The following is a 25,428-nucleotide window of genomic DNA, read 5'->3' on the forward strand; positions in this document are numbered from 1 at the left end:
TTACCCAAACCCCTTATCTTTTTATTTTATCCCCTTTACTCCCAATTTGGAATGCCCAATTCCCACTACTTAGTAGGTCCTCGTGGTGGCATGGTTGCTCTCCTCAATCCGGGTGGTGGAGGACAAGTCTTAGTTGCCTCAGTCAATCCGCTCATGCTACTCTCGGCGATCCACGCACAACTTACCACATGCCCCATTGAGAGCAAGAACCCCTAATCATGACCATGAGGAGGTTACCCCATGTGACTCTACCCTTCCTAGCAACCGGGCCAATTTGGTTGCTTAGGAGACCTGGCTGGAATCACTCCCTTGATTTCAACTCACGACTCCAAGGGTGGTAGTCAGCGTCAATACTCGCTGAGCTATCCAGGCCCGCCCAAACCCTTTATCTAAACCTAACCGATCAGTAGAGTGTGTAAACATGATAGGAAGCTGTTGTGTATGACAGAAGCAAGAAACTGTCGCATATTAGATGAAAACAATGTCCAGTGATGTTATTGGCTGTAGTGAAAGTTGTACGAATTCATGCAGTCGTATGATTATAACTAGCCAAATTTAGAAAAGTTGTATGAATACTTACGATTTCGCCATGATATTGTGTAGCATTAAATGGCCAAATGCATAAATGTAAATGTTCTGTGTATTCATCTTACAAATGTCACTGTGTGCAGAATTTTCCATTATTTTCTTTCTTCATCCCCATTCACATGGCACCTCTGACTTTGTCTTTTTCATAACTCATTCCACTTTCTTGTGTCTTTTTTCAAAAACAAATTCTATAATGTACTGCATGTGTTGTTTGCTCACAGACTCAAATGAGCTTTTCTGTATTACAGCATGTTTATGTAAATATTTTCTGTAGGTGTCGGTTGTCCTGACTCACTAATTGTCAAGTTGTGTGTGTGTGTATTTGACTTAGGTCCAGATAAACCCACACACACTGTATGAAATGTACAGATACTCACATCCCACATAAGAGCAGATCATATTAGTTACATCACAGCAAATGTTCTTGTGTGGTGTGATCTGTGTTGTGTGACAACGTGGGAGACTTTAAAAAGACATTACAAGTGTATAATTGCATACATAGTGTTTTATAGGAATCTGAAGCATTTGCTTGTAGGTTAGTTTGGGGTGAATGTGGAGTCTTGTGCCGCTCGCTAACTCCCAAAATAATAAAATTATGACACGGTTGATAAATTAACTTCCATTTAAATGAAGTACAAAACTTCAAAGCAGCCTATATTCACAGTAATTCTGTAGCAGTTTATAAAGCTCGTCCTTGTCAAGTAAGACATAGTGTTAATGTCTGCTGCTGAAATTAGCATCTCCACCTGGCAGACGGTGAGCTAATGCTAACCCTGCATGTTTTACCAATTGATATTGTCCTCCTTAAATGTTATAGCATATTTTAAAGAGCCCATATCTTTCACTTTCATAGCATTATATTTTTGGTCCAATTATAATGTTAGCAGATGTTTTTTTGAAGTAAAAACCACCATGATTTCGTTTTCCAGTCTCTCTCTGACAGTTAGAATTGAAGATGCTGTTTTTGCTACTGTAGCTTTAAGTTTGCTCTAGGTAAATGACCTCTGTAATGATAAGCTAACCTTTTCACACGTGAAATGAATAACAATGTTTTCAGGTTCCCAGTCCCTGAATAATTATGTTATGGAGTTGCAGTAGTGCATTGCTCTGTCTTAGGGAGATATGTGGAGTAATATTTTTTGTAGTTTTTTAAAGACTGTCACATGATTGTTGCATTAGTGAAACATTGTGAAATGTTTTGTTTGTTGTAAGAAGGTATGTGTGTTTAGCCTCATCTTCAACTTGGCCTCATCTGGCCCATTTTAAATATTTGTTCAGAAAAATCTGTAATTAAAAATAAAAATATTTTGAAGAGGCCATATTTCACTTTTGAAGCTTTTTACATTTCCTTGAAGTCCATAAAGCACCACAAGTTTAAAATTTTCAAACCAAGCTGTTTTTGCAAACCTCTTCTCATGTGAAATTAGTAGAAATGCTTTCTTACAGATACCCCAACCTTCAAGAATAGCTTTGTTGCCATACCTACATTACATTGTGACAGGTTCACAAAAAATCTAGCCTGAAACAAGGTCCGTATTTAATGCCCCGAGACCAGAGTATGATTGCTGTGTGCATTTTCCATTTCTTTTTTTGATTTGTAACTATTAGCACATAATAAAAATTTTTTAATAATTCTAGAGCAAATAGTTTTCCTAAAAATTAATGTCCACATATGTGGACAGCGAGACTACATTGTGAAATTTTAAGTAACACAAAGCTATAGAAATTCAGATTATTTTCACCAAATTGTTTATGTTTCTAGAAGTTTTGGTTAATCGTGTTTTTGAGACGTTACAGACATTATAGCTGATTTTCTGTAAACCTGAATAAATCCTTCTTATTCAAAGTAATGTCCAGCATCATCCAATCACTCCCAACCATGTTAAAATAAAATGTAGTATTATAAAATTCTGAATCTATGGACTGATCACCATTTTCCCATGTCTGCCAAACATGTTGAGTGGTCCAAACATCATCTGCAGCCTGAACTTTTGGTTGGATTTTAGGAATGAATGTACATAGCTGCATAGAAAGCTATAGGATGGTCCCGTGCTTCTTTGCTCACTATTTAGGGAATAACTTAACCTACAGTGTGCTGTCTGTCTTCACTGGTCTCAGAACAGTTCAAAATGCACCTTATTTTCATCCTAACTCCATATAAAGCCTCTGAAAGCAAAATTGTTTTAGCTTTTGGCTGAACCCATTAATTCACAATGTGACAATAATGCACAGTGAATTTTTAAGAATGCATTTACTAATGTTAATGAATAGAATTGTATTGCACAGAGATAACAAAATTAAACAGAACAAATGTTTATTAAAATGAAGCTAAATATCCCACCCCTTGACAGGTGCCAATGTAATGATATAACCTATGTTATTCACGTCACCTCCCAGTAGATTTAAAGGGGTCATGACATGGGTTTTTTTATTGTATTATTATGTTCCCTTAGGTGCAATTATAGTATTAATATATTTTTTTTTAAGAAAAACTTTTAAAATCTAGTGATTTATGACCTTTTCCCACCCTGTTTCTCATCCTCTGATTCAAACAGTCTGTTTTGGGGGCGTTTTCCATTTAAGACTTCAGTGTTAACGCCCACTGTTATGATTGGCTAACGTCAGTGCCTATGTATCAATTATTGACGCCCCAGCCAGAACAATATGCAAGTAAACTAAGTAAAAACACTGTGATTATTCATAATGAATGAAATTGCGCTTTAAAAAGTAGTTTAAAGTTTAAAATAGATTACTTACAGTTTGCGTCGTCGTTGTTCCCAGAATAGTCAGCACAGACTTATCTTTGAGCAACAGTTTTCTGGCAAAGCCAGCATCATATTGAGATTTGTTCTCAAAACAGTCATCCTTAAAATGTACAGAACAAACGCTTAGTTAGCGTAGTTATCTTGTGCTGGAGGCGGTCATATGCAAACGCTGGTACGTCACTTCTAACCGTCACGTCACTTCTAACCATGAATCCAGAACGAGCTGTATTTTGAGCTTGATTAAATAAATGATTCGTTTAGAATGGGGAGGACGTCTTAAAATATTAAACTTGCAGGACGTTTTAATGATACAAAGACCTCTTATATACCAAAAGATCAAGGCAAATTTGGTTTCTCATGTCATGACCCCTTTAATGTTGTGGCTGATCAGTGTATTTCGGCATACAATATGAGTTGATGTTGATTTAATTATTTTAATAAGAGGTAATAAATTCTCTGTCTTTGTATTTGTATTAATAAATTGTTTAAATAGACGTATATGACATAAATGGATGAGATGAGTTAACGTTTTAAATTATTAGAAAGAATTATGCTTTCATAAATGTAAAAAATACCCGTAAAAATCAAATCCATGGGGGAAATATTCCCCCTTAATGTTAACGTTTGGTTACGTATGTAACCTCCGTTCCCCGAGGGAGGGAACGACACGTTGTGTCGGAGAAGCGACACTAGGGGTCTCTCTTGAGCGCCGATATCCACCTCTGATCTATGAAAAAAGGCCAATGAGAGTTGGCAGCCAGTATTTGCATGTCCCGCCCCCGGACATACGGGTAATTAAGCGGCGCAAATACGGGAGTTCATTCAGGATTTTTCGGAAGGTTCAGCGACATGGCGGAGGAAAGACACAACGTGTCGTTCCCTCCCTCGGGGAACGGAGGTTACATACGTAACCAAACGTTCCCCTTCTGTCGCTCTCTCCACGTTGTGTCGGAGAAGCGACACTAGGGGACCCATTCCAATCTTGCCATGTGCTGAACCGTGTACGTGGACTGCCGATACAGAGGCGGGCAGGGATTCATCCAGTGCCGCGCATCATCTGTACCTGGCTGCACGTACCCTTCCCCAATGCCCCATACGAACATCGGGATCCTTCTAGTTACCCTGAGAGGGGAACAAGGCGATGTTTGCCAACATGGGAACGGGCCAGCCTGGCTGGGCCTCTTTTCTCTCTATGTTTCTTGCATAGAGCAATCACGGCCGGGGCCCTTACACACATATAGGGAAGGGGGTCTTACCCAGACCCTGCGGAGACCACACCTGCCCTTTTTCTTGGGGAGGAAAAGTGGTAGACACGTCACACGGCCGTCTTAGGACTCGTGTGGAAAGTATGGTGTGGTGGTAGATCCAGCCTTGAAAGGGGGGAGTTGCTACAGCATGGCGAACGGGGCAGCTGTAACTGCCTAAGGGAGACACGGGGGTCCGCTCGTAAGGGGACAGAACCGTGGAATTACACACAGGGGGAGTCTGAGCAGGAGGCCTTACCTGTGGAGCACCTATACCAGTACGGGGTAGCCATCAGGGTACCCGCAGTGGCTTGGGTCGGCGACTTCCTCCGCTGAACCGCGGACCCGGAGGGCTGGGGAGGAATCGACCAGGGTCCCGACTCGGATTGGGGCGCCCTGGGAAAAAAGGCGCACTACTTAACCTTGACGTCAGGAAAAGGGCGCAGGGCGCAAGCGATCCACCCGGCCGGTCAGTCTACGTGTTACTGAGTTCTACGGGCTCGGACCTGAGAAAACACGAGACGCAACCGACTCAACGCGGAGGTTGTAAAACCTTGCGAAGGTGTTGGGTGTTGCCCAACCCGCGGCTCTACAGATGTCTGCTAGGGAGGTGCCCTTGGCCAGTGCCCACGAGGACGCAACACCCCTTGTTGAGTGAGCTTGGACCCGCAAGGGTAGGGGCACGGCCTGGGTGTGATAAGCCAGTGTGATGGCGTCAACAACCCAGTGGGCGAGCCTCTTTTGGAGACGGAATTCCCTTCTGCCGCCCCCAAAGCAGACAAAGAGCTGCTCAGAGCGTCTGGTGCTCTGTGTGCGGTCCAGGTAAATGCGCAGGGCGCGCACTGGACATAGCAACGAAAGGGCTGGGTCTGCCTCCTCCGGGCAGCGCTTGCAGGTTCACTACCTGATCTCGGAATGGTGTGGTAGGAACCTTGGGCACATAGCCCGGTCGCGGCCTTAGGATCACAGACGTATCCGCTGGACCGAACTACAGGCAAGTGTCGCTGACAGAGAACGCTTGCAGGTCCCCGACCCTCTTGATAGAGGCGAGCGCGATCAGCAGGGCCGTCTTAAGAGAGAGGGCCCAGAGTCCAATTGATTCAAGTGGCTCGAAAGGGGGTCTCTGGAGTCCTGCCAAGACTACCGAGAGATCCCAGGAGGGAACTAGGCCTGGCCGGGAGGGATTCCACCTCCGGGCGCCTCTCAGGAACCTGAGGATCAGGTCGTGCTTACCCAAAGACTTGCCGTCTACAGGATCGTGGTGGGCGGCAATGGCGGCAACATACACCTTGAGGGTGGACGGGGACAGCCTCCTCTCCAGCCGCTCCTGTAGGAACAGGAGCACTGACTTGATCGCGCATCTCTGCGGGTCTTCGGTTCGGGAAGAACACCAATCTGCGAACGAGCGCCACTTTAGGGCATAAAGGTGCCTGGTAGAGGGGGCTCTGGCTTGGTTGATTGTATTCACAACGGTCGCCGGTAAGCCGGCTAGCTCGTCCGCATCCCGTCCAGGGACCAGACGTGGAGGTTCCAGAGGTCTGGGCGCGGGTGCCAGAGCGTGCCCCGTCCCTGAGAGAGGAGGTCCTTTCTCAGGGGAATTTGCCAGGGAGGAGCTGTCGCGAGAAGTCTGAGTTCCGAGAACCAAGTCCGAGTGGGCCAGTAGGGGGCTACTAACGTGACTTGCTCCTCGTCCTCCCTGACCTTGCACAGCACCGGTGCAAGAAGGCTCACTGGGGAAATGCGTACTTGCGCAGCCCCGAGGGCCAGCTGTGTGCCAGCTGCCTGTCCCGAGGGGAGCCTCTGTTAGGGCATACCAGAGCGGGCAGTGGGAGGTTTCCTGGGAGGCAAACAGGTCTACCTGGGCCTTGCCAAACCGTTCCCAAATCAGCTGGACCGACTGGGGGTGAAGCCTCCACTCCCCGCCGGGCAGGCATTGTTGTGATAGCGCGTCCGCTACGACGTTGAGCTTGCCGGGGATGTGAGTGGCACGCAGCGACTTGAGTTGTGACATGTGGCGGGAGCGTACGCTGCCTTGGCGATTTATGTACGCCACCACCGTGGTGCTGTCCGATCTCACGAGGACGTGTTTGTCCCGAACTAACGGGAGGAACTTCCTGAGAGCAAGAAGGACGGTCAGCAACTCCAGGCAGTTGATGTGCCAACGCAGCGGGGCCCCTTTCCAATGGCCCGCTGCTGCGTGCCCGCTGCACACGGCACCCCACCCGGACCGGGAGGCGTAGGTTGTGACCAAAACGCGTCGGGACACCTGCTGCAGGGGCACTCCTGCCCATAAAAAGCAGAGGTCTGTCCAGGGTCGGAGTGTTTTGAGGCAGGCGGGGGTGATCCTTACCCAATGCGTGCCGTGGTGCCATGCTTGTCTTGGGACTCGAGTCTGGAGCCAGTGCTGGAGTGGTCTCATATGCATCAACCCCAGTGGCGCGACCGCCGCGGAGGACGCCATATGCCCCAGGAGCCTCTGGAAAAGTTTTAGAGGGACCACTGTGCCTGGTTTGAAGGAAGTGAGGCAGTCCAGCACTGACTGAGCACGCTCGCTCGTGAGACGTGCTGTCATCGAGACTGAGTCTAACTCCAACCCGAGAAAAGAGATGCTCTGAACCGGAGTGAGCTTGCTCTTTTCCCAGTTGCCCTGAAGCCCCAAGCGGGTGAGGTGCCGGAGCACCTGGTCTCTGTGTGTGCATAGTAACTCTCGAGAGTGTGCTAGGATGAGCCAGTCATCGAGGTAGTTGAGAATGCGGATGCCGGCTACTCGTAGCGGGGCAAGGGCCGCCTCTGCGACCTTCATGAAGACGCGAGGGGACAGAGACAGGTCGAACGCGAACCGTAAGAAGGGTCGGTGTCGCGGCAGAATTGAGACGTGGAAGTACGTGTCCTTCAGGTCTACCGCTGCGAACCAATCTAGATGCTGAACACCAGCCAGAATATTTCTCTGCGTGAGCATTTTGAACGGGAGTTTTACCAAGGCCCGATTGAAAACTCGCAGGTCCAGGATTGGTCGTAAGCCGCCGCCTTTCTTGGGTACAATGAAGTAAGGGCTGTAGAAACCCTTCCTCATTTCGGTTGGAGGGACGGGCTCTACCGCGCCCTTGGCTATGAGGGTCACGATTTCCGTGCGCAGGGAACTGGCATGCTCGCCTTGTACTGCGGAAAAGCGGACGCCCCTGAAGGGGGGCGGGAGCCGGGCAAACTGAATTGCGTAACCGAGTCGAATGGTCCAGTGCAGCCAGCGTGACGCGTTGGGAAGCGAAAACCACACTTCCCAGCTCTGCGCTAGGGGCACCAAAGGGACGAGTATTTTGGACGTATCCAGCGGGGCCTCGCAGCGGGGCGGAACAGGTAATGCAGCGTCGGGCGGCTTCGTTGCGGCCTGAGGCTGAGGTGCTGAGAATAGACTCAAAGCACTTACCTTGCTCAGCGCCCGGCAGGGGCGGGTTCGTGACTGAGGAGGAGGTCTGATGTTGGCGCCCTCTGGACTCGTCTGAACCGGCCGGCCGGGGACAGTCGTGGGCAGGCGGAAGGCAGGATCGCCGCGTCCGGTGTACCGGGACTGTCGTAATCTGAAAGCAGATTGCCGTGAGAACGGCATTTGCGGGCCAGGTGACCCAGAGGCAAAGGAAATAGCTCTTTTATTGAGAATGTGGGTACCACAGCCCCCGTCAGGGGGTGTGGCAAATGAAAAAATCAAAGGATTCTCCTCCCGGCCCTCCACCGGGGGACGGAGCGGTCTTAGCACCTCCGGAGCTAACGTCTTCGGCTCTGGGTCGACTGTCTCAGGAACGCTTGGGAGCCTTCCGGGTCCTAGAGGGGGTTCGTGAGCCTCGACGCTGGGGCTGAGAGCTGGGCCCGGGTTGGGGCGGAGCAGGAGCTGGTTTCTTCGCCGCAGGGGGGCGCCCTCGGCGAGCAGACGGGGCAGGGCCCGTAGCGGCAGGTGTGCGGCAGGGCATGATGTGAGAGATGGCCTATGTCTGCTTCTTCACCGCGGAGAACTGTTGGGCGAAGTCCTCGACGGTGTCACCGAAAAGGCCAATCTGGGAGACAGGTGCGTCTAGGAAGCGGTTCTTGTCGGCCTCACGCATCTCGACCAGATTGAGCCAGAGATGCCGTTCCTGGACCACTAGGGTGGCCATCGCCTGTCCGAGTGCCTGCGCTGTGGCCTTCGTCGCTCTCAGGGCGAGGTCGGTCACTGAGTGCAGTTCCTGCAGCACATCAGGATCAGGTCCACCCCCGTGCATGTTTCTGAGTGCTTTGGCCTGGTGGACTTGCAGGAGGGCCATCGCATGCAGGGCGGAGGCAGCGCGTCCAGCCGCACTGTAGGCCTTCGCGTTGTGCGAGGATGTTGTCCTACAGGGCTTGGATGGGAGTACGGGGCAGCCACGCCAGGAGGTAGGGCTACCGGGCATAGATGGTACGCAACTGCCCTATCGACCTGGGGAATCGCCCAGTATCCGTGGCGCTCTCGCCGTCGAGGGTGGTGAGAGTGGAGCGGGTGGCACCTAGACGAGCGGAGAGCGGGGCTCTCCACGTAGACGTCAGCTCGTCATGCACCTCCGGGAAAAACGGGACCGGGGGATGCGTGGCCAGCGACGGCGCTGCCCCCAGGAACCAGTCATCCAACCGTGAAGGCTGTGGGGAGGATGGAGGGTTCCAATCCAACCCCACGCTCACGGCGGCCCGGGAAAGCATGTCAGACATCTGAGCGTCGGCCTCAGCCTGGGCCTGCTGGCCCGAAGGCGGTAGTCCAGGGGAGTCCTCGGCATCAGACATCACACTCTCCGATGCAACGGCGAGCTCATCTGCTTCGGGCTCGGGAGGATAGACAGCCGGGCCGTGAGGCGAGCCGCTATCGGCGCAAGCGTAGACGGGGACCAGCGAGCGTGTCGGGGAACGGGAGGTTCGCGGGGGGCTACCCGGCGAAACTGCACCCGCTGCCGCTTCAAATCGCCCCCAGCGCCAACCGCATCGTCCTCAATCCCGTGGGAAGAAGGAGCAATGCAGGGTGCAGCTGGGGTGGCTTGCTCTCTGTTGAAAGCAAGCCACGACCGCAACATGGTCATGGTCATGTTCTCGCAGTGAGAACATGAGCCATCCACAAACGCCGCCTCAGTGTGTTCGCGGCCCAAACACACGAGACAGCGTCTGTGGCCGTCTGAAGCAGAGAGCACTCTACCGCATCCAGGAACAACAAAGGGGCGGAAGGGCATCTTGAAAAAGACGCGTCCTGAAAAGGACGTTCAACGCCGCTGTGTTTTGCTCTTTTAGAGAAATTCACTCTTTTAAGGGAAATAACTCTTTTAATACACAGTATGTGTGTGTCTCTGCGCTGTCGAAGCGCTCAGGGGCAACAATGCACGCCGTGCAAAGTAGGAGAAAGCCGCTGTTGTGCGCCGTCAAATCCAACAGCAGGCAGATCGTCAGAGGAAACAGGAACGTAATAGTGGTGTGTAACTCGCAGCAAACTGCAGACAGACCATCGGCTCCGAAGAAATTTTCTGAATGAACTCCCGTATTTGCGCTGCTTAAATACCCGTATGTCCGAGGCGGACATGCAAATACTGGCTGCCAACTCTCATTGGCCTTTTTTCATAGATCAGAGGTGGATATCGGCGCTCAAGAGAGACCCCTAGTGTCGCTTCTCCGACACAACGTGGAGAGAGCGACAGAAGGGGAAACTTAATTTCAGACACTGTCCATATATGTGCTGCTAAATATACAACATGTTTTTTTTCCAAAAGAGCAAGGAAACTCCTGTCACCATGAAATGGCCCGATCAGATTATTTTACTTAAGGGAACAAAAAGTCAAGCAAAGGTCATCTTTGGTCCCGATCTTGTTCTCAGGAAGCTCAAAGGGTGGGTGTAACTTTTTCCCGATTTTGTTAATAACTTTTAATCTTTTTAAGGGGTGTTCACACTGATAGTGTTTTGCCACCACAAAGCAACCTGTAGTCATTTATTTTTAATGAGAGTTGGCAACATATACTTGGAAACAGTTGTACAGAGCAGGAATGCCTACTAGCAACCAACAGTACAGTGATTTAATCACAGAGCTTTAGTGATTTACAGCACATTCATGCAGATACTTTCAGGGCTTAAAAAATGAAATCTTGTAACTTCTAAGGAGAAAACCTGTTCTCAAGCCTCTATTCTCTAAGAAGAGTCTGTCTAAAGTGGCCAAGAACAGAAGCGTTAGTGTTTCAGTGTTCAAGTTGGTGGCCGAATATAAGGGCTCTTATACAGGAATTTCTGGCTCCTGCTGTGTTCCAACCGTGAGCTACAGTCCTGGTCCTTCATTCAACTCAAATCCCAGTGCCTGCTTTGATCCCACACACACTCAGAGCAGAGGAAAGCCCCCTTTATCATCTTCCTGCCAGCCCAGTCAACAATGTGTGGAAGTGAGTCAAACCCATTTTAAATGGACGCGCTCTCAGAGCCCCTGGCCTTTACACGCTCACCATAAAGAGACCCTCACATAGGACATTTAGCCCTGGCTGGAGCTTTTTTGGGTCAGCGTGGGACGCCATGGCGGGCTTCTCTCCCTCGTTACAGGACTCGCAAGGTGCAGAACTAACTCTGGTGCCGCTGTGTTCCCTCATCATAGTTCCTCCGACCGGGGGAGGTGGAAGAAGAATGTGGGGTGATTCAACAATGGTGTGCTCTCAGACTGCTGAAGGAGGTATACACGTGATTATCATAGCGAGGCAAGAGAAGGATGCTAACTTGAAATCAGTGTTGGGGAGTAACTAACAAGGCTATAAGTAGCAATGGTACTAAATTAAATACATTTTCAGTTGTGTGATAGTGGTTCAGCTGTTTTAAAAACAGTGTAGCTATTAAAGTAATTAATTTTTCCAACAAGAAGCAGCAAAACATTACATCTCATTTTTATGTCACACTGTATTGCACATGCAGCTTTACAGCCAAGTGAACAGGGGCAGCAATCACTCTCTCAAATACTGTATGTAGCTTTGGAAAAGTCCAATTTGTTTTAGTGAATCTGTTTATTCAGTTCATGTAAATGAACCTGTTAAAAAATAAATAATTCACTAATTTTATAGTCTGCGCAAAAATCCTTGTTCAACATTTTGATTTTATATAGCTAAATATTTAGTTAAAACTTATTTCATCACCATGTTTTAAACAAGTTTTTGTTGTTGTTGTTGTTGTTGTTTTTAGTCCACATGGGTAAATGACATGACACAATTTTTTTTGGCCAGATGATTCAAACATACATTAAAAATGCAATTAGCACAAAACATTTTTGAATACATCTTTACTATGATAATTTTTGAAAAAAAAAAAAAAAAAATTATAATAAAATAATAATAATAATTCTGGAGTGTATTTAAAAATGTCTAAGTGGTTTAACCGTAAAATAAAAGTTTCATTAAAAGCTGATATTCTTGAAAAATAAAATTCTTGCATAACTAATGTTTGTTTAAATTGTTATTTCTTAAAGGAAAAATTTGCATTGAAACAATTTTGTTTAAAGCATTATTAATTTGAAACCTTTGTCAACCAAACCACAAAGTCAGGTATATAACCAACATGCAAGTAGCCATTGTATTGTTATGTGAAAAAAAAAAATTATATTATTACCATAATATTTCTTAAAAATATATATTTTACCTTGAAGTCTGTTTGAAATCTTTTTAGAAATTAATTAATTTGTATACACTCAAGTGTATCAAAGGTGCAAGAAAAGTAACTTTTTGTAGAAAATGCTACAAATGTTTTTCTAAAACAACATGGACACAAAGATTACATTCCTACAAACCTGACACATGTATTTTAAACTAGATTTTTAAAAGAGTTCTCATTTTTATCATCTCGAACAACGCTATTTGTCAATGACCCACATTTATCTGTTCATGTTTTAGGCTGTCACCCTAATCAAGATTAAATAATTGAAAAAGAATATACTGCTGCCATTAAATAGTCTGATTATCTTTTAAAAAGATATTTGAAGTAATAATTTTAAAAGATATTGTCCCTGTTAATAACTTTAAAGGTACACTCAGAAACTTTTGTCTTTGTGTCATCTTGGATTTACCAATAGTTTCAGTTTCAGATGCCATTGTAGAAATGTAGTATTCGCGGTCAGCCATGATTACTTTAATCAATGAGTGAAAGTGTCAAATAACAGGACGGTTACTGAGATTAAGTGAGTAGTATTCGGCTGGTCAAGTGATTTTAACATGGTAGCCCCCATGTGCGGACCCTCTCCATGTAGAATAAAACAGCTTTTATAAGGATACTTATACTTATGTGATTGGAGTCTTCATTTTAATGTGAGTGGTCATGATTTCCTACATATAATCGCAAAATCGCTTAGTACTGTACTTTTTATGTACGTTTTCAAAAGTGTAGCTGTACTTTGACCACTTTAGAGTAAGAGTAGCTTGTTGCTTGGCAAGCAAAAATTTTATTTTGAAGATGCTTCAATACCGATGGAAAGTGTGATAGCTTCTCTCTCTTCCTGTCCTTCTGATCTCTAATTCTTGTATCTCATTTTGTATTTATCCTTGATCAGCTAAAGAAAAGAAAACAATTAACTTGATTTAAATATTCCATTTATCTGGACTAAAGCACATAACTGGTAATCAGAAGGTCGCTGGTTCGATCCCCAGAGACACCACCATTGTGTCCTTGAGCAAGACACTTAATCCAGGTTGCTCTGGGGGGATTGTCCCAAGTCTCTTCGCTTGACATCATGGAAAAATCAAAAGTAATCAGCCAAGATCTTAAGAAAAAAAATTGTGGACCTCCACAAGTCTGGTTCATCCTTGGGAGCAATTTCTAAAATGCTTGAAGGTACCACATTCATCTGTACAAACAATAGTATGCAAGTATAAACACCATGGGACCACATAGCCATCATACCACTTTGGAAGGAGACACATTCTGTCTCCTAGAGATGAATGTAGTTTGGTGTGAAAAGTGCAAATCAATCCCAGAACAACAGCAAAGGACCTTGTGAAGATGCTAGAGCAAACAGGTAGACAAGTATATATATCCACAGTAAAATTAGTCCTATATTGACATAACCTGAAAGGCTGCTCAGCAAGGAAAAAGCCACTGCTCCAAATCTGGCATAAAAAAAGCCAGACTACAGTTTGCAAGTGCACATGAGGACAAAGATCTTACTTTTTGAAGAAATGTCCTCTGGTCTAATAAAACACAAATTTAACTGTTTGGCCATAATGACTATTGTTATGTTTGGTGGAAAAAGGGTGAGGCTTGCAATCCGAAGTACACCATTCCAACCGTGAAGCATGTGTGTTGGCAGCATAATTTTCTGGGGCTCTTTGCTGCTGGAGGGACTGGTGCACTTCAAAAAATAGACAGCATCATGAGGAAGGAAAATTATGTGGATATATTGAAGCAACATCTCAAGACATCAGCCAAGAAGTTAAAGCTCTGTCGCAAATGGGATTCCCAAATGGACAATGACCCCAAGCATACCTCCAAATTCGATGCAAAATCTCTTAAGGACAACAAAGTCAAGGTATTGACTTTAGATAAGGGTGTATGTAAACTTCTGGCTTCAACTTTATTTACATGTTGTTTAAATAAGGATGTGAGTTTGGTTCTGATGTTGATGGTTTATTATTATTATTATCTTAGATTATTCTGTAACTCTGGTTCTCACTCTCCTTTCATAGCCAGTGGCAGAGATTTTAGTGATATCCGGTGTGGTAGACTTTCGGTCTCCAAAGGCATTTTTCAATTTAAGGTCAGCGTTTTGGATCACTGTCAGGATACCTGCTGGATCTACATAAATTATTTTTAACTTAACCTACCATTAATGGCACATTTGTCTCATATTTCATCCAGTGAAATATTGACAAGTGTGTCAGAAAGTTCTATGATGGATTATTATCATTAGTGTTAAAGGTGCACACAGATGTCTATGTTTCACTGGCTGACAAAACCGTGGTCTTGGACTGTACGCTGATACCTACGGCATGGATGCAGCATAAAAAAAGAAGTTTTAACTAGTGCCATTAAAAAAATAACCTAGACTAGACAATAGCACTCACTGTACAGAAAATATGACATTTTATTAAGTACAATGAGTGTGATATTTTGCCCTAAATGGGCAGAATATGAATGACTCTGATCATAACTGCACTCTCATTCTCTATCCATGGTGTCCCTAATTACCCTCCTGTTCTCTTGAATGACTGCACTTAACTGGTGACACCAGCTGCTCAGTCCATGAACGCTCATGAGTTTACAGTCGTCATTATAAATCTGCCCTTGATCCAGTGGACGGAGGGCGATGCTCCGCCTGATATGCAGGGCTGGAATAGAGTCTGGCATTCTCCACACCTCCATCTGAATTAGCACAGAAGAGTTGCGATCACACGACACAACTTAGTCAAGTCAGTTTGCTATCATTCAACATCATGACCGAACACACACAGTGCACTGAACATATTCACTTGTTCTTGTTAATCAGAGCTAAAATCATGACTGATGCTCCTTTACACAAGCACACACACACACACACACACACACACACGCACGCACACACGCACGCACGCACGCACGCACGCACACACACACACACATGTTGTGTTTCCATGTTTTATGGGGACTTTCCATAGACATAATGGTTTTTATACTGTACAAACTTTATATTCTATCCCCTAAACTCAACCCTACCCCTAAACCTAAACCTCACTGAAAACTTTCTGCATTTTTACATTTTCAAAAAACATAATTTAGTATGATTTATAAGCTGTTTTCCTCATGGGGACCGACAAAATGTCCCCACAAGGTCAAACATTTCGGGTTTTACCATCCTTATGGGGACATTTGGTCCCCACAAAGTGATAAATACACGCTCACACATACACACACACACACACACACACACACACACACACACACACACACACACAGTTAGCTATCAACACTGTCATTTGTAATGTTGGTAGACAGATGACGGGTGTCCTGTGGCTGCTGTATGGATCATATGTTCTCTAATAATGACTAGTAGGACAGCTGTTATAAACAAACAGTAAGAACCATCATTTCCATTTTTTTTTCACAGATCACATCCATTCATTCATTAAAGGTGCACTCAGTAATTTTTTCCCCATTAAAAATTTACACATGAAGAAAATATGTTGATGCATATGTTGTATACATGAGATACAGACTCGTATCAGGACTAAAAACTACAAATTTCCAATTTTGATGATGTCTTGTTCATGTCTTTAATCCAATATGAACTTGGAAGCATGATATTCTTTCACAGGAAGATCTCAGGAATGCTCACTGTTGTCTTCGGACACTGTGTTTTCCATTTTGGCTGTTAACCTGGGCTCATATGTGTGTTGTACTATATTCAAGATGGGCACTACGATAGGGACTACTACCATAGCGGGCAGTGGGAGTATTCCTGGGAAGCAAACAGGTCTACCTGCGCTTTGCCAAATTGACTCCAAATCAGCTGAAACACCAGGGGTTGAAGTCTTCACTCTCTTCTGAGTGTCACCTGTCGCAACATCGCGTCCACTGCGCGATTGAGTTCACCTGGGATGTGAGTTGTGCAAAGACTTCAGTCACTGCTGACTCCAAAGGAGGAGATGGCGGGCAATTTGCGACATTCGACTTGAGCGTAAACTAGCCTTGACAATTTATATATGCTACCATCGGCATGTTGTCCATCCGGACTAACATGTGCTTGCCCTGCATCAATGGCCGAAACATCCACAGAGCCAGCAATACCACCAGCAACTCGAGGCAGTTGATGTGCCAACTCAGTCGAGGTCCTGTCTAGGAGCCTGAGGCTGCGTGCCCATTGCAAATGGTGCCCAAGCCTGACTTGGATGCATCTGTTTTGACAACGACACCTGGACACTTGTTCTAGGGGAACCCCTGCATGTAGAAATGCAAGGCTCGTCCAAAGGCTAAATGTGTGGTGACAGATAGGCATGATAGCCACAAGATGCGTACCATGGCGCCATGCCCATCTCGGGACTCGAGTCTGAAGCCAGTGTTTAAGCAGTCTCATTTGCATCAACTCGAGCGGCCGCTGAGGACGCCATATACCCCAAGAGCATCTGAAATTGTATTAATTGGACCACTGTTCTTCCCCTGAATAACTTCAAGCAATTCAGCACCAACTGAGCGCGCTCACTCATGAGGTGCGCCGTCATAATGACTGAGTCCAACTCCATACCGAGAAAAGAGATGCTCTGTACTGGAGAGAGCTTGCTCTTTTCCCAGTTGACCTGAAGCCCCAATCGGTTTCGAGGTGTCTGAGCACCAGGTCTTTTTGCGCACAATAAATCCCAAGAGTGAGCTAGAATCAGCCAGTAATCGAGATAATTGAGGATGCGGACGCCCACTTCCCATAGCAGAGCAAGGGCTGCCTCCGTGACTTTTTTAAAGACTCCATGTGGCAGACTGAAGGGGAGGACCTTGTACTGATTTGCCTGACCCCACGAATGCAAACAGAAGGAACTGTCTATGTCGAGGCAAAATCGAGATATGAAAGTATGTGTCCTTCAGGTCTACTGCCTCAAACCAATCTAGATGCCAGACGCATGACAGAATGTGTTTCTTCGTCAGCATTTTGAACGGGAGCTTGTGCAGGGCCCGATTCAAAGCTTGCATGTTTAAGATTGTCCGCAACCCATTGCCTTTTTTCGGTACAATGAAGCAGGGGCTGTAAAACCTTCATCATCTCGGCTGGAGGGACAGGCTCTATCACATTCTTCTCTAGAAGGACTGCGATTCAGTGGTGTCCTTGCCTGCTACCGAGGTAAAACGGACTCCATTGAACCTGGGCAGGCGCCTGGCGAACTGAATCGCATAGCTGAGTTGAATCGTCCTGATGAGCCAGTACGATGGGCTGGAGAGAGCTAACCATGCCTCCAGACCCATGCAAGGGGCACCAAGGGGACAATCGCTTTTGACATACCTGCAGATGGGGCCTTGCGGCAGGGCGGAGCAGGAGCTGCCACGTAGAGAGGCCTCAAATCCCAAACTCTTGGCTGTGCTACCCATAGGATCAGTCTGCAATCAACTGTAGTCTAGGATGATTCTACCAGTTGGAGGCATTTTGCGGGCACAGCCTTCGCCTGCTCCACCTGAGGTACCTCCGTGTACCCCCTGGTCTTACCACCATCAATGGTAGCGAGAGCAGAGGAACTCACGAAACAGGACTGGGCAGTAACAGGGGCCCGCCACGACCACCATGTTTGACCCCTAGTGTCACTACATAGACACAACTTCTCGTTCCATCCATCAAGGATGGAGGTTACAACAGTAACCAAGATGTTTTCCATACAATGACAGTGAGTGGTAACTGAGGCTAAAGTTCTGCCTAACATCTCGTTTGTGTTCAACAGAAGAAAGTTAAACAGGTTTGGAACACTTTGGAGTGAGTAAATTATGACATAATTGTCTTATTTGGGTGAACTATCCCTATAAACCAGTCTAGGTTGATCTTCAACACTACATCAACACAACGTCGAGTGAGTGACAGATAGGAAACTGTCATTGTATGGTGACTGAATCTGTCAGTCAGTAAGATTCTGCTTAAAAAAATATTTGGGCATACTGTTCCTTTAACAGCTGGGTAGTAAAATATGGCGGTTCTAGGGGTGACTTCCTGTAGTGGTTTAGTAATCCAGGAAGGACCAATACATGTGCCACTGATGTGATGTCACTTCCTACTGCCTGAGAGATCTCTCTCTCTCTTTAGTCAAATGTTGGAAATAATGTAAAAAATACTGTGGTAACTATGGCAACAGCACAGTGCGCTTTCTCCAGGTTTATCCCTGTAGGGGTGAAGTTAATAAGATTATAGATAGATCTCTCTGTGATGACAGCACTAAAGATCACTGCACTGTCTTTTTAATTAGCCCCTCTCTTTCTCACAAACACATAGACACAAATCAAGCAAAGATGTTGTTGTGTAATTGTGTGTTGTTATAGTAACATCATCTGTTCAATCCTGTTATAAAACAACTGACAAAATACAGCTCTCCAGAAAGTGATAAACCAATTTATTATTTTATTACAATGAAATAAAACCCCTGTTTAAACCAATTCAGAATTAAAGCACAATGGAATATTTGAACTAGAAGTAGAGCTTTTTTTTTTTTAGTAGAGCGTGCTGTTTGCTGAGGTGACCTATTAATAATTTTTTACTTTTGTAGTTTTGTTTGCTTACAAAGCCCTCCAGTTTTAATGATCACAATTGCCTTTAAAAGGACTGAACAAAAAACATTGAACATAGTCTAGTTGTATGGAATTCTTGTAATGGTGTTTTTTAGGCCTGGGAATGCTTTGCAACATCAAAGACTTTCAGATTTGAGAAGACATGTGCAGATCCTGCTCCTTTTTAACAACAAGACATAAGAGAAAGGCCTAATCATTAATTATACAACTTTTGTGTTTTTTCCATCAGACTATTGAGATATCTGCCAAACATGCACACTTGGAAATATGTACAATCCAAGATTATGCAACCTAGGGAGTGATTGCTCTGGTTTAAAAGTGGATATAGTTAAGAGCTTCTTGTTCTTATTTTTAGTGTTCCTCCTTTGATGATGGTTTGTCCAGTATGTAGATCTACGTTAACTGATCTTGCACTTCACAGTGCTTTAACTTGTGTATTTATTGTGCTGTCAATTGCGTATGAGTTTTCTTTGTTTTTGTTTAGATGTTGGTGAATGGATGTTCAGTGTTATTAACAGGGACTAAAAACAAATTGTTTTTCATTTAAATTTATTCTGAGCAAAAACTGTATTTTTTTGTTTTGGTTCCAGAATTTTGCAGTGTCCTTTCTAGTTGGTGACTGGTTATACGAGGTTAAAATACAAGAACTGTTAATAATATTGAAAAAAATAAATAAAACAAATTATGACAGTTCTCTGTGCAAAGGCTTGGTGATTTACCAGTTGCAGTGTTGTCAGATTTTACAAGAGTGAAAATGGCATGGCATATAAGAGAGGGAATGTGTTGCTAAGGCAACAATGGAAAAATTTAATTAGTGCCTGCCGCACCCTCTACCAGGCAGTTTCCAGATGATAAGTATCGGCTCCACCAAACCATCAAGCAGGAAAGAGGTTTTAAATATAGTTCAATCATTTTAGCCTGGTGAATCACTTGAATACATCATTGTGACTCAAAATCACTGGCATGTCATGGAAGATGTCCTATACCAAGTTTTGCAATTCAAGTCAGAGTTAAATTTAGATTTAAAGTTGTTTTGGTTACAGAACTCATGACAGCTGGCATTGAGACGAATTTCCACTGCGACAGTCAAAAGGAGGATTCTGGGATTGAGAACATCAGTGAGGTAGACCATGGTAACACCCTGAACCCAGAGAAAAACATCTTATTGTACACTAGTTATATTTACTTCTCTGTTCTTAGAAAAACTTCATTACGAGCGTGAGTTCAATATCATGGAAGTGCCATTTTTCAGAACAGGTAGCTAAAAATGCAAGACTTCTTGATACTTGCAAGGCCGCACTGTATTGATATTCTTCAAATTTTATGGTAAGGAATTTTTCTAAACCCCTAATTCCAAGTATTAAACTTCTGCAATTAATTAAGCCCGAACTGCTTAATCAGTTGACTCCATTCAAACTTTGTTTTGTAGATAATTTCACCCTAAACCTTCTACCTTTTTAGAAATTTAAGATTATTTTTAGATTGACTTGCATTGATAGAAAGCTCAATATTTGCATTTGAATTCTGATTGGTCTTCTTTCTAACACTTATTTGCATACTGAATTCTGTTCTTTTCCAATTTATTTCTATTTTTGCACCTATTTACACTTGCAGTAATTTTTTATGTTGGTTCACACAGCCGACAGAAAACAAGATGCATGCTGAGTGTCATGACAATTGCAAAGTGGCTGTGATAAACCTAAACTTCCCTAAAACATTTAGGTAACTATTTTTACTACTATGCATGCACTGCTATTTCCTGAAGGAAATGCAAACCTAGTTTATGATTTAATCTCTGACATTTAGAAACCGAGTATAGTTGTGTGTAGCTATACCTGAGACAAGATGTTGGGCTGGTGTTCAAAGACTGGTGATGAATTTCCAGCCCCCATCTGGATGATTATGATAGCAAACACAGAGCAGTTTCTGGAGCAGATGTTATTGAGGCTGTCTGGGAGAGATGTGTGGGGGAAGATCATTTGTAGTTCTTTTGAAGTCTGTCACTGGGTTGTTGCAGCAGAAGAACATTGTCAATTCTTTTGCTTGTTGGTAGAAGGTGACACTTTCGTACACTTAAGTCACACTTAAAAATGTCTAAATGTAAGGGGGTAGCTCAGCAAGTAAAGATGCTGACTACCACACCTGGAGTCATAAGTTCGAATCTAGGTCATGCTGAGTGAATCCAGTCAGGTTTCCTAAGCAACCAATTTGCCTGGTTGCTAGGGTGGGTAGAGTCACATTGGGTTAACCTCCTATATAACCCCACTATAATGTGGTTCTTGCTCTCGGTAGGGTGCGTGCTGAGTTGTGTGTGGATGCCGCAGAGAATAGTGTGAGCCTCCACGCATGCTAGGTCTCCGCGGTAACATGCTCAACAAGCCGCATGATAAGATGCACAGATTGATGGTCTCAGACGCGGAGGCAACTGAGATTCGTCCTCTGCCACCCGGTTTGAGGCGAATCACTAAGCCACCATGAGGATTAGAGCACATTGGGAATTGGGCATGCAAAATTGGGGAGAAAATCAAATAATATATAAATATCTATATGTTATTTAATTTAATACAAAATATGAATTGAAGTAATGCTAGCAAACAAATTATGCTAGATGTTTTTTTTTTTTCAGAACTAACTCATTAACTTTCATAATTTTCTTAGCCATTTTTGCAATTACTGATCCTAACCAACTCTTTCCAAGGTCATTTTAGTGGATGTATGATGTTAGTCCACTATATGATAGTCATGATGTCATTTGAAACCTACCATACTACTTTCAGTGAAATATTTTGCTTGAAAAATTAGTTTTTGCAATAGTTATTTTGAATAAATGTCACTTGGTTGAATATGTTATGTAATTCATTGATATACATTTTGCCGGTGGGCCTGAAGAGAGAAAAAAGACAGGTGTAAACAGGTGTTGCTTATATTCCATGTTTTCGGTTATAACTTCATGAAAAACTATAACAGCACATAAAATATTACATACCATTACTTAGAGGAGATGATTATATTTTAAACAAGCTCACACACAATGTAATCAGATGCATATATCATTAGATAATCCACACAAATCACAACGTGCACACAGCACATTATGTGCCATCTGGCTTAAAAACACGTAAACTTTCCAAGATCAGATAATTAATCGAAATTATGTAGTATGTTGTCCAGCATCATGGAACGATAAGCCAATCATTTTATGATTCAGATTGTTGCAACCAGAGGTGGAAGTCATCCAAATATGGGCAGAGAGGATCATTCACTCTAATTTATATGGCCACCAGGAGATGATGCCAAATACACGACAGACTCAATGGATCAAATGACAAAGAATGGAACTGAATGAGATTCATTACTCAGGCTTGTATGCTTTGGAGTGATAGCATACCATTTTTTTGGTTGTTTTGTTTGCTGCTGTTACTTAGGCTTAGATTTTCTGAATGTATCAAAATCTATATCAATAAAAAGTTTGAAAATTTTCTTTAAAATGATACCAAACACTTTACCTTTTTATTTTTATTTTTTATAAGCCTGCAATTTTGGTTATGCCACTGAAAGCAAACATCTATAAAAACACTGTCAGAGCTTAAAGGGATAAAGGCTCCTTGTTCTTCACCTTTGGATCATTTTAAATTTCCCTGACATCAAATTATAACACTGAATAGGTGTTGATATGTAAACATGCTCAGGCATATGCTAATATAATAATGGTTATATAACTCTGATAATTTTTTAATTGCCTGTTTTTGTAGCTCAGTTTTCTTAAATGTTCTGGGTTGACTGGGAAGGGAACTTTGTGAACATTAGATTATGTCTAAAAGGCCTATATATCAAACTATTTTATTCAAGGGAGAAAATCTTGCTGTCCATTATATCGTCACAGAAAAAAACATATACTCAGGAAATGTATTAATTAATCTGATTAACTAGAAGGAGGAAAGAAAGAAAGAAACAAAGAGATGTTTTTGTCTGGCCCTAATCAAACAATGATATTACATTATGTATGTCAGTCTCATGGGGTTTGAAGCTAAAATTTTGATTTATTCAACTCTTCTCCTATGTACGTTTAACTGGTCTTTTGGGACATCTTCAATTGATAAGATATTTTCATAGAAGATTCAACTTTATCGTGCTCTGTTAATAAATTATTCATGTTGTGAAGATTTGATGTAAGCATGCTCTGCTGTAAATGTGTGTTTTGCATGTATGCGTGATGGGTGTTAATTTATGCTGATATTTTGGGAGTCATACACTCCAAAGCTGAATATATCATATTATTGAAGTTATTGAAGCACTATTTTATGTCACATTTAGTTTCTGAAAGTTCAATGTAGGCTCTGATTTGCTCAGTGATGTATTGTGCCTAGACCTCTCTCTTTCCCTCACACACACACACACACACACACACACACACACACACCCACACGTATTACCATAGACATAATGATTTTTATACTGTTCAAACTATAGACCTAAACCTAATCCTCACAGAAAACTTTCTGCATTTTTACATTTTCAATAAAACATAGTTTAATATGTTTTTTAAGCTATTATATTATGGGGACACTAGAAATGTCCTCATAAAACACATTTATAGCATAATACCCTTGTAATGACCAGTTTGTAACTTAAAAAATTGTCCTCGTAAACCCCCCAAACACACACATACATACTCAGTATCAAATATTCATACACAAGCATCTCAGGCTTTTGAATCTCCTTCGGTGCTCATTAGTGGCTGACACTTGAAAGTTTAGACAACATTTCAATATTTATCGGTTTTACTGAGCTTCAGTTGAGGGCAGAAACATGAAACAGCAGCAGACACTGCAAATCTCCAGGGCTTGAACACAAATTGAAGACTCTCCCTTACACTCGGAAATAATGAAGGTCTGCCAGATCAACTGGAACACTATATATATATATATAGAGAGAGAGAGAGAGAGAGAGAGAGAGAGAGAGAGAGAGACAGAGAGAGGGAGGTATTTGAAGTTCCTTTGGGTCACTATGAGGACTACAAATGTATTTCTATGATTAAATGTCATTATTACACAATATCATTGGTGTATAGTATGTGAATTGGCATGCAGCCACTATTTTGGTCAGTCAGATGTGTACACGCTCCAATCTTTTCCAATCTAGTCAAAGTTCATGCTGTCAAGGTGACTTGATCACTGACATAATACATAAAGACAAAACCCAAGAGAGACAGCAGTTCCTCTGAAAGATCAAAGTCTCATTCTTGTTGTACAAGGATCTGAAATAGATGCTTGAAACTTCCTTGAGACAGTCAACATGTGACCAAAGTGATGCTGCAGGGAATAACAGATCGACAAGGATTGAGAGACAGAGAGATCAGTGGTGCTAGAGCACATTGAGAAGAGGGTGGGTCAGATGGATAGAGCAAGAGGGAGAGGGAGGGATTCATAGCTTTCTATAGTGGATTTAAGTGGGGCATGTTTTCATCCAATCGCAGTTGAATTCCATCCACGGTCACAGGAGGTCAAGATCAGCCACACTTCTATCCATCTCTTCTGCTTTTTGAATCCTGTTCTCTTGTTCCGTTGCGGTATTGATTTTTCATTCCTTGGGTCTCCATGCTGCTCCTATACAACCGTTTCCTCTCTCTTCTAGAATCAATCTACCGCCGTGGAGCTAGACGATGGAGGAAGCTGTACCGGGTGAACGGACACCTCTTCCAGGCCAAACGCTTTAACAGGGTAAGTCCACCAGTCTTCTTCAGCTCGAATGATGACGGCTCATACATTTGACCCACTTTGCTTTGATATTTGGTTTGTTTGTGTGTTTATAGCATTACCATCTTGTTAACAAGGCAGATTTTAGTACAATTATTTTAATACAGGAAGAAATAGTTTACTGTCTTGTGAAAGGGAACGTGTTTTCAAATGTTTAGAGTTCTGTTTATATTTGAGCTGCCTGAATTTCAAACAAGCTGTGGAGGTCATACATTTGAAAATGGAAGAGAAAGTTACAATATCTGTAGTGCTGTCTGTTATGATAAGAATCTGTAAATGCTGTGGTGACTGTGAAGTTAAGTATCTACAGCTCTAGCAGTGACTGCTACAATAGCCACTTTTCCACCATCGGGCCAGTGTGAGCCAGTCCTATCAATTGGTCAGCCGGGGCCAATAGTCTCGGACCTCGAGCCATGAGGCAATAATCGATCTGCATCCCCACTATCGGGCCAATAGCCCGCAGCGTTGCCCTAAAACCCACCGCTAGTATCAGACTTTGGAGACTAGTTAGCCCTCGAAATTAACACAAATTTGTATTGTGCCCCCAATTTTATTAATTTTTCCCAAATCTGTACCTAGTGCACTTGAAACACAACTTTTCAAGTTCTACGACAATACACTTAATCACATCTCCATTTTGACAGATGCCATATATCTGACATTGCACATGTTCATCAGCCATTTGGGGAAATTAGTATCTTGTTACCGACCCTCTGACCTGAATCTGCTAAACTTCACCTTTGACATTGACCACGCCTCAATTCCCAATTGGCCTTCTTTGGCCCAAGGGTAATTGATGGGCCAAAGGCCATTGGCCCAGAGGAGACATGATGAAACCCCAGAAGTGACAGTGGGGA

General features: G+C 43.6%; 1 protein-coding gene across 1 annotated transcript in view; it reads left to right on the plus strand.

Moving 5' to 3' along the window:
• The window catches only part of prkcz (protein kinase C, zeta), a 98,789-nt gene extending 74,203 nt beyond the window's left edge, over window positions 1-24,586 (plus strand). The window contains exon 5 of the mRNA XM_052093879.1: window positions 24,450-24,586. Coding sequence (XP_051949839.1) covers window positions 24,450-24,586 — 137 coding nt within the window. The remainder of the gene's footprint in view (window positions 1-24,449) is intronic.
• Window positions 24,587-25,428: the final 842 nt, after the last annotated feature.

Source organism: Xyrauchen texanus, chromosome 27, assembly GCF_025860055.1.
Source record: "Xyrauchen texanus isolate HMW12.3.18 chromosome 27, RBS_HiC_50CHRs, whole genome shotgun sequence".
Classification (NCBI taxonomy): domain Eukaryota; kingdom Metazoa; phylum Chordata; class Actinopteri; order Cypriniformes; family Catostomidae; genus Xyrauchen; species Xyrauchen texanus.